Source organism: Otolemur garnettii, unplaced genomic scaffold (genome assembly GCF_000181295.1).
Source record: "Otolemur garnettii isolate 467f Iridium unplaced genomic scaffold, OtoGar3 scaffold00018, whole genome shotgun sequence".
In the NCBI taxonomy this organism is placed as follows: Eukaryota; Metazoa; Chordata; class Mammalia; order Primates; family Galagidae; genus Otolemur; species Otolemur garnettii.
Window position 1 is genome coordinate 22,865,978 of NW_003852413.1, and position 13,357 is coordinate 22,879,334.

At 38.4% G+C, this 13,357-nt stretch overlaps 1 protein-coding gene across 1 annotated transcript; it reads right to left on the reverse strand.

The window, feature by feature from the left end:
• Positions 1 to 2,112: 2,112 nt before the first annotated feature.
• On the reverse strand, positions 2,113 to 9,860 carry LOC105886654 (keratin-associated protein 9-7-like). The gene is made up of 2 exons (XM_023511252.1): positions 9,481 to 9,860; positions 2,113 to 2,398 (listed from the first exon to the last, which is right to left on the reverse strand). Exons 1-2 carry the CDS (start codon positions 9,858 to 9,860, stop codon positions 2,113 to 2,115), a joined length of 666 nt encoding a protein of 221 aa, XP_023367020.1.
• Positions 9,861 to 13,357: the final 3,497 nt, after the last annotated feature.

Here is a 13,357-nt window from a genome sequence, read left to right on the forward strand (position 1 = left end):
TATGTCCTGTTATGCTAATCAGTAGCCGAGTGCTTTGGGGCCCGGGTAGAATATGCTCATGCCATCTCATGGATCACTCATCATCTATATTGTGTAGTCCTCCTTGACATATATTTCCTAGTATTTTCCAATTTCATCTCACATAGTTTGTTGATGTGGGCAAGTCTGGAAATTTGTATTTCTTATTTCCCACCCTTGATGATGGGTGGGCCAACCAATAGACAAATACCTTCTTTAAGAGATCATAATTCTTATATTTTCAAGAGATACCAGAGAAGCAATTAAACATCCTCAAGTTTAGTAGCAAACAGTTTCTTTTTTGCCCCAGTCATACTGAGACATGGTTGTGAAATAAAAATTCCATGCATTTAAAATGCATGATATGATGTTGTGATATATGTATACATATGCATTGTGAAAAAAACATCACCACAATCAAGCTAATCAGCACACCCATCACCTCATGTAGTAACTACTATTTTCATGTGTGGCGAGATCTCCCGAGATCCTCTCTTAATAAATTTCCACCTGAGTCCAATATTTTCTAGGTAAGTCACACTGCTGCACATTAGATCTTCAAAAATGATTCAGCTTGGATAATTAAAAGTCTGTAGCCTTTGAACAGAATCTCCTCATTTATCCCTTGCAGCCCCTGGGAACTACCATTCTGTAAGGTCATGTGGTATTTGTTTCTCTGTGATTGGCTATTCCTTTAGATCTTCCATGTCATCTTAAATGACAGGGTTTCCCTCTTTCTAAAGGCTAAATACTATTTTACTGCAGATAGATGAAATATTTTCCTTATTTTTTTTTATCCATTGGTGGACATTCCATATCTTGGCTATTGTAAGTACTGCTGCAACTAACATAGGTGTGCCAGTATGTCTTTGGGACGCTGCTATCATTTCCTTGCAGTGTATTTTAGAAAAGGGATTGTTCTATTTTTAATTATTGAGGAATGCCCATGCTGTTTTTCATAATGGTTCTACCAATTTACATTCCCACCAACAGTGTACAAGAATTTCCTTTTCTCTACATCCTTCCCAATGCTTGTAACTTTTAGTCTTCATGGTAGCAGCCATTCTGATAGGTATGTGTGATATGGCATTATGGTTTTGATTTGCATTTCCCTGATGATTAGTGACGATGTTGAGCATGTTTTGTATGCCAGTTGTCCATTCATGTGCCTTCATTGAAAAATGTTTACTCAAGTCCTTTTCTCATTTTTTAAACAGGCTATTTTTTTTGACTATAGAATTGTAAGTGTTACTTATGTATTTTGGAAATAAACTTCTTATCAGATATGTGGTTTACAAATATTTTCTCCCATCCCATAGATTGTCTTTTCATGTCCTTCATTGTTTGCTTTGCTGTGCAGAAGCTTTTCAGATTGATGCGTTCCCACTTGTCTGATTTTTGTTGTTGTTGTTGCTCAAGTGCACAGCTCACCAGTTCTCATTCTCCAGTAGCAGTTCTAGTTGCTTTGAGATGGACATGCAGGTGCCCTTGAGCAGACACCGCAGACCCAGTCCTGGATGTCAGTGTGACTATTATTCACTACAAGACATTATGCTATGAAGTTTTCTCATCTGAAAAAAATGATATTAACAATACAAGGGTAACTGTATTGAAAAGAAAAATGGATAATATATATGGCATGCCATACGTATACAAGTTGCTGTATCAGAAAGAAGTACAATGGAACAAAACACAACACGAGATGAATAAAGGCTCACAATTTATTAAGAAATACTTAGATAAGAATGTTTGATGATAAAAAGAAGAAAAAAGGATATTAAAAATGTGAGTCAATTCAAAAAGAAAGCTTGATTATGATAATGATTGGTCAATATCAGAAACCATGAAAAGATGAGAGGGTTTGTTTTCCTAAGTTACTTAGAGGGAGAGAGTGAAGGTCTTGATATTACAGTCAAAGCCAAGACTGTAACTCCAAAGCAAGAATACAAGAAGCTGGCATGTGATCCCTTAGGGATGAGGAAGAAGAGAATCAGGAAGAAGTACTCTGCACTTGCTCCACCTGATTCACAAAGATGTAAAGATATAGATGAATAATAGAAATTATGGTTAAAGCATACTGGCCTTCAGAAAAGTTTAGAAGAGATTTTGTCCCCCATAAGATAAGTCATTTGATAAAAGATTGTTGTGTGATGATGATGGTCTTTTGGAGAGTGGATCAGCAGCGGGAAGGCTGGCAGCAGCTAGGTTCAGACAGCCAGGCAGGCAGACGCAGGTGGGCTGGTAGCAGGTCCTGGTGCAGTAGACAGGTGCACAGCTGCTGGGCTGGCAGCAGGGTGTGCTGCAGCAGGTGATGACAGAGGTGGGTTGCCAGCAGGTGGTCTTACAGCAGGTGGTTGGACAGCAGGTTGGAAGGCAGCAGCTTCCAGTGGGGCTGGCAACAGGGTGTGCTGCAGTAGGTGGTCTCACATGTTGGCCACCAGCAGGTGGTCCTGCGGCAGGTGGTTGGACAGCAAGTTGGGCGGCAGCAGGGCTGGAGGCAGCTGTACTCATAGCAGCTGGGCTGGCAGCAGGGTGTGCTGCAACAGGTGGCCTCACAGGTGGGCTGCCAGTAGATGGTCCTGCAGCAGGTGGTTAGACAGCAAGCTGGGTGGCAGCAGCTGGGCTGGCAGCAGGGCGTGCTGCAGCAGGTGGACTGGCAGCAAGGGGAGCAGCAGTGGGTCATGGCGTCCTGTGTGGAGGGTGGGCTCCTGTTCAGAGGTGAGTGTCCCAGAATCTGCTGATGCCTTCCAATGTGGACCTTTTATATACTGGGCCTCCGAAGTTTGGACCAATTGGCACATTTTTTTCCTGTTGTTTCCATTGTTTTCTATGGTCACTGGGTGAATTATAAAGGAAGAAGTTGTAGTAAGTGCTAAGAATATATCAGAAGTAAGTTTTTGATCCGTTTCCTAATTGCTAATAACTCGTAGAAACTGTTTTCAGATAAAAGGAAAGTGATCACTCTTTCTCTCTCTCTCTTTATCTCTCTCTCTCTTTCTCTTCCCCTGCCCCTGCTCTTCTCTACTCTCCCTCTCTCTCTTCTCTTCTCCACTCTCTCCTCATCTCTCTCCTCTCTTCCCTTCTCTCTCCTCCTTGGTGCTGCTCTGCAGCCTCCCTCCCCCACCAATAAAGACCTTTCATACAAAAAAAAAAAAAATAAGGAAAGTGATCATATCATCAGCATCATTCCTGCTGTGGTCATCACCTGTCCTGTCATAATTCCTACTGGCCTGGGAGGGTTTCAAAGTTCTCTCTGCCCAGCCTGTTGCTTGTGCTGTATGTAGATTGGGAGGGGTCTTTGGGGAGAAGTGGGGTGCTGATATGTGCAGATTGTTGAATTGAATCCATGCTTTGGTCCAAGTTTGTTCACCTGCAAAAGCCAGAGCCAACACTAACAGGCATCTCTTCCTGTACAACCTACTGCAGGGGTGTTTCCCAGTTCTATCCATGACACCTGGGAAGAGGATGTTTTTTACAATCTATTCCATGTGGTAAAGCAGAAAGAAAGCATATGGACAGAAGGATAAGTAGCATACTGGGAGTAACAAGGGTTCAGTGTGAGGGTGACATCATCTTGATTAGCCTGGCTTACAAAGATGAGAAAGTGGGAGCTTCTGTGATATGACTGCCATAGATCCAGGCAAACCAGGATGAGTTGGTGACTTGTGTTCTATCCCCCGGTACCATCAGAATTAAGTTACTTAGGTCACGGACGGAGCCTTTTTTTCCTTCTCTGTCTTTCTTACTTTTTAATATAAATTTTTCCCTTTTAATTTCAAAATATTATGGGGATATAAATATTCTTGGATACTTGGATCACTTTAAAATGCATATAAGTGTGCTCATCCTCCAGATAGTGGTGATTGTAACAGTTAGGTAGGTTTTTGCCCCTCCCTCCTCCACCTTCCTTGATTTCCAATGACTGTGCTCAAATGTGTCCCTCACTTAGTTCCCATTTATTAGTGAGCACATGGAGTATTCATTGTTCCACTATTTACATACCTTACTTAGAATAGGGGTCTCCTCCTCCATCTAAATTGTTGCAAAAGGTCTTACTTTATCATTCATGGCTGAGTAACTATCCATGGATGCATATGCCACATTTTGTCTCTCCGCTCATGAATTAATGGACACTTGGGGTGATGGCACTTCTTTGCAATTGTGAATTGTGCTTCAGGAAACATTTGAGTGTGGGGTGTTTTTTTTTTTTTCATAAAATGAGTTCTTTTCCCTTGAGTAGATAGCCAGTAGTGGGATCGTTGCATCAAATGGTAGGTCTACTTTTAGTCATCTGAGGAATCGCCACACTATTTTCCATAGAGATTGTACTAATTTGCCATCTTACCACAGTTTGTAAGTGCTTCTTTCTGCATCCATACCAGTGTTGCCTGTCATCTTTAAACTTTTTAATGAAAGCCATTCTAGCAAGGATAAGGTGATGTCTCATTGTGGTTTTAATTTGCATTTCCCTGATGATTAGTGATGTTGAACATTTTTTCATGTGTTTGTTGGCTATTTGTCTGTCTTATTTTGAAAAGCTTCTGTTCATGTCTTTTTAATGGCTTTATTTGTCTCTTTTTCCTTGATATATTTGAGTTCTTTGTAAATTCTGGATATTAGCCCCTGATCAGATGTAGATTATGTGAATATTACCTACCATTCTGTAGGTTATCTATTTGCTCTGTTGATGGTTTCATTTTCTGTGCTGAAGCTTTTTAATTTAATAAAGTCCTATTTATTTATTTTTGCTGCTGTAATTGTTTGGGGGGGGGCTCTTAGTAATAAATTCTTTATCTAGGCCAGTGGTTCTCAACCTGTGGGTTGTGACCCACAGGAATCATATTAAAGGGTTGCGGTCTTAGGAAGGTTGAGAACTACTGGCTATGCCAATACTCTTATCAGAGTTTTTCCTACATTTTCTACTAGAATTATTATGGCTTCAGGCCTCACATTGAAGTATTTTAACCTTCTTGAATTAATTTTTGTAAGTAGTGAGAGATATGGATCTTGTTTCTTTCTTCTGCATGTGGGGCTATCCAATATTCCCAGCACCATTTATTGAATAGGACTTCTTTTCCCCAGTGTATATTGTTGTCAGCTTTGTCAAAGATCAGTTGGATGGATTTATGGATTTATATCTGGGTTCTCTGTTCTTTTCCATTGGTCTGTGTCTCCATTTTGTGTGAAAACCATGCTATTTTGGTTCCTATAGTCTTGTAGTATAGTTTAAAGTCTAGAATGTGATATCTCCCAATTTTTTCTTTTTCTTAAGATTGCTATGGCTATGGCTTTTCTGGTTCCAAGTGAATGATAGACTTATTTTCTTCCAAATTTGTGAAAAATGATATTGGTATTTTGATAGGGGTTGCATTGAATCTTTAAATCATTTTGCGTAGTATGGACATTTTAACAGTGTTGATTCTACTGATCCATGAACATGATGTGTTTTTATATTTTTAGATAACTTTAATGCAAAAATAAAAAAAGTGAATATTGCAAACCTATTAACAAATGTATAGGTTAGGAATACCATACCACAATTTTCTATAAAATAAATCAGTAAGATGAAGTTAATTAAAAATTATTTAAAGTTATCATTTAGTCAAAAGATGTCAAACATGGTAAGTCACTCAACTGAAAATGAGATAAGATTAGAAAAAGATTTTGCTAATTTTTTTTTTCTGCTGCTTGATATTTTCCTTTTGATTTGTTTTGGTTTAAAATAAACTTAGACTTTTTGAATTTCAAAATTAAGGGGATCCTAATGTTTTTGTTGCATGCTTTGCCCCACTGAATAGTGGGCCTAAAACCAACTTACCATCAACAAGGCAGACTACAACATTCCCTGAAGAAAGGAACCCCTATTCAATACCTAGTTCTGAGAACACTGGATAGCCATGTGTAAAAGAATGAAACAGTACCCTTAGCTCTTGTCCTGTACAAAAAAACAAGTTAAAGATGGATAAAAGACTTAACGCTAAGGCATGAAAGCATAAAAATTCAATTCTCAAAAAAAAATTAAGAAATTTCTTCTAGACATTGGCTTAGGGAAAGGATTTATGACTAAGATACCAAAGGCAAATGCAACAACAAAAACAGAAATTGCATGTAATTAAATTAAAAAAGCTTCTATACAGCAAAGGAAATGATCAACAGAGAGAATCAACAATCTACAGAATGGGAAGAAATATTTACAAACTATACATATGATAAACATTGATATCCAGAACCTACCAAGAACTCAAACAAATCAGGAAGAAAAAAAACAAACTACCCTACACAAAGTGAGCAGAAGACATGAAAAAGAGTTTTTCAGAAGGAGATGCACAGATGGCCAACAGGGATATGAAAAAAATGCTTAACACCACTTATCAGGAAAATTCAAGTTAAAACTACAATGATGTACCACCTGACCCTTGTCAAAATGGCCATTATTACAAAATCTTGGATCTTGGGCATGTACACATTCTGAGTCATGAACATCGTCCTGGGCTTGTCCATGACCACTTAGATTCTCAGAAGTATGTCAGAGGTTATGAAAGCTCCTGTGCCCAGCTCATTCTCCAGCATTTCATGTTAAGTTTTTTGGTTATTCTATTGTTGTTCCCAAGTGTATCCAAGAGCTTAAACAGTTCTCCAGAGAAAAGGCATTTTACACTTAGCAAGCTCTGAATCATCTCAAATAAAGAATCTATAAGGTGGGTGTTCCAGGAAAACCCCAGACAGATCGAATAATGACACTTCTCTAGGAATGGGTTCAGAAGGAAGCCCACCCCTGTTCTGTCCCATTCAGTGGCTGCTGGACTGCTTGGTTTTATGCAAATTTTGAGCTATTTGTTTTCAAGGCAACTATGGAGGTGGGGGAGGGAATGATTCTAGGATAAGCTAAATTAGCCAGAAAGGTTCTTACCAAGATTTAGTGATAAATTCTTTGTCTAGGCCAGCAGTTCTCAACCTGTGGGTTGTTTCAAACCCTTGGCTAAAGCTAGAGTTTTAAAAAAGTTGATTCTGACTTTTTTTTTTGCCAATTTCTCACTGCTTTTATGGAGGATACACTTTTGGGAAGTACTCAATCACCTTTTCACTCATACCACTCTGTTTTGATAGATACAGTTTTATCAGAATATGAAGGGTCTCTTTTAACCATAATCTCCTAATAAATTTATTAATCATGCAAGGTGTGGTGAAAGGTATAAAGTGTATTGTACATAATGATTAAGTGTATCATAGGAAATTTTTATTTTGTTTGGTTAAGGTGATGAATGGCACAATAATTTTCAAATGTCAAACTTTCCCTGCATTTGTTGTAATAAATCAAATACACTGGCTTAATTTTGTTTACCCAAAAGAAGTGACTCAGGCAAAGGTCTCTATCAATGGAGGTTTACTAGTGGTTCTCAACCTATGGGTCATGACCCCTTTGGGGGTCGAACGACCCTTTCCCCTTTCATAGGGGTCACCTAAGACCATCAGAAAACACGTATTTCTGATGGTCTTAGGAACTGAGACACCACTCCTCATGTGTGGGGGTCACCACAACATGAGGAACTGTATTAAAGGGTCATGGCATTAGGAAGGTTGAGACCACTGAAAAGTGGAGAACATGTCCAGGAAAAAACACAGAGCAAGATAAATTTGTGGCTGCTTTTGTGAAGGGGAATTTTGGAGTTTCAGTATTAAAGGGGAGAAATAGAAAGAAAAAAAGACAGGGTCAGGGTGAGTAGAGAAACAAAGAGGTCTAATTCTTGTGAGATCCAGGAAAATACACATTTTACAGAAGAAATGGTGAATGTTAGAAGAGAAAAAGGGAGTGAAAAAAGTATAAATTCTGTGGATTTCCCTGGGTACGTGGGAGAATGCCTGATCCTGTCTTGTCTTTGTTCTGCGTCTCTAATGATAAACTTGTAATTCAGAATTAGTGTGGAATTTGGCAACCCATCAAGCCATTTGCAGGATGTTCAGTGGCACGTGTTGGAACATGTAACACTGCCTCCTTGAGCTCCTCCTACTCTGCTTTAAAATGGGTGCAGTTCATCTTTAAAAAAGAAACCCAACTTTTTTTTAATTTGCTGATCTTCTAAATGATTCTTTTATTTTTAATTTCATTTAATTCTGTTCTAATTTTGGCTATTTATTTTCTTCTGCTGGGTTTGGAGTTGGAATGTTCTTCCTTTTCTAGTTGTTTGAGATGACCCATTAAGTTGTTGACTTCCTCTATTTCTGTTCTCTTGATGAATGCTTCCAGTGCTATAAATTTCCCTCTTAGGACTGCTTGTGCAGTATCCCACAGGTTTTGATAATTCATGTCTTCATTTTGTTCCAAAAATTTGCGAGGAAATCATGGAACTCAGAATCTACTAGGCTAGAAAGCTGGATTGTTCGGCAGGTTCTTTGGAGACTAGGAAGTATTTTAATATGTTTGCTTACCTCTGTTAGCTTGGCTGTGGGAACAACCTGGTCCTGAAACCCTGTTTTCCTCTTATAAGTGGCATCAGCCGAGAAAAGTTCAAATGCTTGTGAGTGCTCTTTGGTTTTCCATTCTTCATAGGATCCCTGCCTTTTCCCCTTAGTATAGCCCTCATACCAATCATGGCTTGTTCCTTATCTTGTTCTTCCATTCCTGTACTTGTGCACAGATAAGTGCCTGAATGTGTCATGTAAAGATTTCCCTGCTAGTGAAACTGGGCAAATGCAGAACTCCCCAGTGCTCAGTTATTTTCACTTGCCGTAAGTCATCAATCAAAGTACCCAAGACATATAATAAGAGTGAGCAGGGACAGGGACAATTCACATTAAGCAAGAAACTTTTCTGATCTGTAGGTTGTCAAAGATACTCTTGGCTCTGACCTCATTGTGAGGTTATTGTGAGGCTATGAAGAAATGATGCCAGTGAAATGCAGTGTGAATTTGAGCTCTTATGAAGGAAATGCTGCAGAAATAAATATAAATGCAAGAAAAGAAGTAAGGTAATATAAATTTATTAGGAATTAAATAGGTGAGGAATTTATTAGGAATTAAACTCCATGTAAGTAGGGAGAGAATGTAAAGTGGGCATAAAGGGTAAAGGATAGGGCACAAAAATAGTGAATTCATTGGGAAAAATATCACTCATTATTGGGAAGAGTTCAGAGAAAAGCCATAGGTTTTTGTCTGTTTGCTGAGTTTTGGGGCTACTTAGAGTGAAAGGATGAAGATGTCCACATCTGAGAACATGACTCAAGATTAAGAACAGGCAAAATAGACCAAGAGCTGGAGCTGCCACTTGACAGCTACTGAGGAGAAAAGTGGATGAAGTAGGCTGACTCCATCAAGCAGACACTTGAGACCCTTAATAACAAGACAATCCAAGGGTAGATGGATGATAGCAAGCCTAGAGGGGCTGCATGAGCTTGGTTGGCTGATGCCAAGTTGAAATGTGGTGAGTGTTTGGTCTTCATTAGGAGTATTGATCAGCAGCAGGAAGGCTGGCAGCAGCTGGATCCACAGCCCAGGTTCAGACAACCAGGCAGGCAGACGCATGTGGGCTGGTAGCAGGTCCTGGTGCAGTAGACGGGTGCACAGCTGCTGGGCTGGCAGCAGGAGGTGCCACAGCAAGTGGGGAGGCAGCAGGGCTGGCAGCAGCTGGACACACAGCAGCTGGACTGGCAGCAGGGTGTGCTACAGCAGGTGGTGACAGAGGTGGGTTTCCAGCAGGTAGTTCTGCAGCAGGTGGTTGGACAGCAAGTTGGGAGGCAGCAGGGCTGGCAGCAGGGTGTGCTGCAGCAGGTGGTCTCACAGGTGGGTTGCCAGCAGGTGGTCCTGCAGCAGGTGGGTTGGCAACAAGAGGAGCAGCAGTGGGTCATGGTGTCTGTATCGAGGATGGGTTCCTGTTCAGAGGTGACCTTCCTAGAATCTGCTGATGTCTTCCAATATGGGCCTTTTATACACTGGGCCTCCAAAGTTTGGACCAATGGGTAAAATTTTTCCTTGTTGTTTCCACTGTTTTGCATGGTCACTGGGTGAATTATAAAGGAGGAAGGAAGTTGTAGTAAGTGTTAAGAATATATCAGAAGTAAGTTTTTGATCTGTTTCCTAATTGTGAATAACTCATAGAAACTGTTTTCAGATAAAAGGAAAGTGATCATATCATCAGCATTGTTCCTGCTCTGGTCGCCACCTGGTCCTGTGATAATTCCTACTGGCCTGGGAGGGTTCCAAAGTTCTCTCTGCTCACCCTATTACTTGTGTTGTATGTAGATTAGGAAGGGTCTATGGGGAGTGGTGAGGTGCTGATATGTGCATGTTGTTGAATTAAATCCATGCTTTGGTCTAAGTTCATTCACTTGCAAAAGCCAGAACCAACACTAACAGGCATCTCTTCCTGTACAACCTACTGCAGGGGTGTCTCCCAGTTCTATCCATGACACTTGGGAAGAGGATGTTTTTATAATTTGCTCCATGTGGCAGAGAACCAAAGCAGATAGACAGAAGGATAAGTAGTACACCGGCAATAAGAACGTATCAGTTTGTGGGTGACATTCACTTTGATTTGCCTGGTGTCCAAAGAGGAAAACGTGTGAGTTTCTGTGATATGACTGCCATAGATCCAGGCAAACCAGGATGAGCTGATTACACTATGTCTAACCCTGGGTACCAACAGAATCAGTTACTAATGTCACTGGTTATTTTTCTCATTCTCTCTTTATTTCTCTTTCTTTCTTTTAGGGTTTTTTTTTTTCTTTTTAATTTCAAAATATATGGAGTTACCAATATATTGGTCTTTTGGATCATTTTGTGATGCATGATTCAGGGTTATAAGGGTGCCAGTCATCCAGATTGTATTCATTGTAACAGGTAGGTTTTTGTCCAACTCCAATTCCCTGTCTTCTTTCCTTTATTTCCAATGACTTTTACTTCCCTCTGTGACTATGTATGCCCCTCCCTTAGGTCCAGTTTAACAGAGAACATATGGTATTTAATTTTCCATTCTTTAGATACTTTACCTTGGACAATGGTCTCCTGTTTCATCCAAATTATTGCAAAACGCCTTACTTCATGGTTCACAGCTGAACAATGGAAACCCATGCCACATTTTTGTATCCACTCATGAATTAATAGGAACTGGGGTGATGGCACATCTTTGCAATTGTGAATTATGCTGCAATAAACATGTAAGTGCAGGTGTCTTTTGCATAAAATGATTTCTTTTCTTTTGCATAGTTACCCAGTAGTAAGATTACTGGCTGAAATGGTAGGTCTACTTTTAGTTCTTTGAGAAATCTCCACACTCTTTTACATAGAGTTTATACTAATTTGAAGTCCTATCAACAGTTTATAAGTGTTTCTTTCTGACTGCATCCACACCAGCATCTATTGTGTTTGTACTTTTTCATAAAAGCCCTTCCTGCTAGGTGTAAGGTGATACATTATTGTTGTTTTAATTTGCATTTCCCTGATAATTAGTGATGGCGACTATTTTTTCATGTGTTTCTTGGTCAATTGTCTGTCTTTTGAAAATCTCTTGTTCATTTCTTTTTAATGGGGTTGTTTGTATTTTTCGTGATGGTTTAAGTTCTTCGTAAATTCTGAATATTAGCCTTTTGTCAGATGTAGATTTTGTGAATATTTTCTTTCATTCTGCAGTTTAACTGTTTACTCTGTGGATTGTTTCCTTTTCTGTACAGAAGCTTTTTAATTTAATTCATTCCCATTTATTTAGTCTTGCTGTAGCTATAATTGCCTTTGGGGTCTTAGTCATAAATTCTTTGTCTTCACCAATATTTTTACATTTTCTTCTAGTATTTTTATGGTTTCAGGACTTACATTTAAGTCTTTCATCCATTGAATTAATTTTTGTGATTGAATGAGAGATGTGGATCCTGTATCTTTCCTCTGCATGTGGCCATCCAGTTTTCCAAGCACTATTTATTGAATAATGTTCTTTCTCCCAGTGTATTTTGTGGTCTGCTTTATCAAAGATCAGTTTGCTGTATTTGGGTAGCTTTATGTCTGGATTCTCTGTTCTGTTTCATTGGTGTTATGTGTCTATCTTTTGCCATATTATGCTATTTTCATTGTTATAGCCTTGTAGTATAATTTGAAGGCTATAAATGTGATGCCTTCAGATTTTTCTTCTGGTTATGATTACTTTGGACCCTTTTTTTGTTCCAAATGAAGCAATGATTTATCTTTTCTTTCTTTTTTTTTTAATGACTTATCTTTTCTAAGCTTGTGAAATATGTTGGCATTTTGATGAGGATTCCATTTAATCTTCAAATCACTTCAAGTACTAAGCACATCTTAACAATGTTGATTCTATTGATCAATGAGCATGATATGTTTTCCCATTTTTATATAATTTTAATACAATAATTTTTTAAAAAAAATCAATGCTGCAAACATGTTACCAAATGTATAGGTTAGGATGACCATGTCATAATTTGGTATAAAAGGAATCAGTAAAATGAAGTTAATTAAAAATTCTTTCAGATTATCTTTTGATCAGAAGATGTAGCCAAACATGGTAAGTCAATTGAAAATGAAATAAGCTCAGAAATAGATTTTGCAAATATTATTTTTTTGTGGCCTTGAGCATTTTGTTGTTATTTTGTTTTTAATTAAATTTAAACTTTTTGCTTAAAAATTAAAGGAGTATAAATCATTTTGTTGCCTTGACACATTGATAATGCTGAAGTTAAGGCTTTTAGTGTGCCCCCACCAGAATAATATTCCTATAAACAACTCATCTTTGATAAAGCAGAGAAACACATCCACTGGTGAAAGGAACCCCTATCAATAAGTTGGGCTGTGAAAATTGGATAGCCACCTGCAGAAAAATGACACAGTACCCTTAGCTCTTGTCCTATACAAAAATAAATTCAAGATTAATAAAAGACATAACTGTAAGGCATGAAAGTATAAAAATTCTAAAAGGGAACATAAGGAAATCTCTTCTAGATATCAACCTAGGAGAACAATTTATGACAAAGACACTAAAAGCAAATAGAACAATAAGAAAATTTGAAAAATAGGATTTAATTAAATTAAAAGCTTCTGTATAGAAAGGAAATAATCAACAGAGAGAATCAACAGTTTACAGAATGGGTACAGAATGAGAGGAGATATTTACAAATTATACATCTGATAAAGGTCTCGTATCCAGAATCTATAAAGAACTCAAACAAATTAAGCAGTGGAAAAAAAGGGAAGAAACAGACAAGTCACCTCATATAAAATGAGTAGAAGTTTTTGAAAAACAAATGTTTTACAAAAAGAACATGGAAAAATGGCCAAAAAATATATATGTAAAAAAAATCCTTACCAGCACTAGTCATCAGGGAAATGCAAATCAAAACCACAA

What these genes read in the sequence shown, in the direction of transcription:
- LOC105886654 (XM_023511252.1), bottom strand. Translation starts at nt 9,860, where the DNA reads ATGACCCACTGCTGCTCCTCTTGTTGCCAACCCACCTGCTGCAGGACC. An exon ending in GGATCCAGCTGCTGCCAGCC is followed by an intron (nt 2,399 to 9,480) that starts TTCCTGCTGCTG and finishes CCCCACTGGAAG; the next exon opens with CTGCTGCCTTCCAACCTGCT.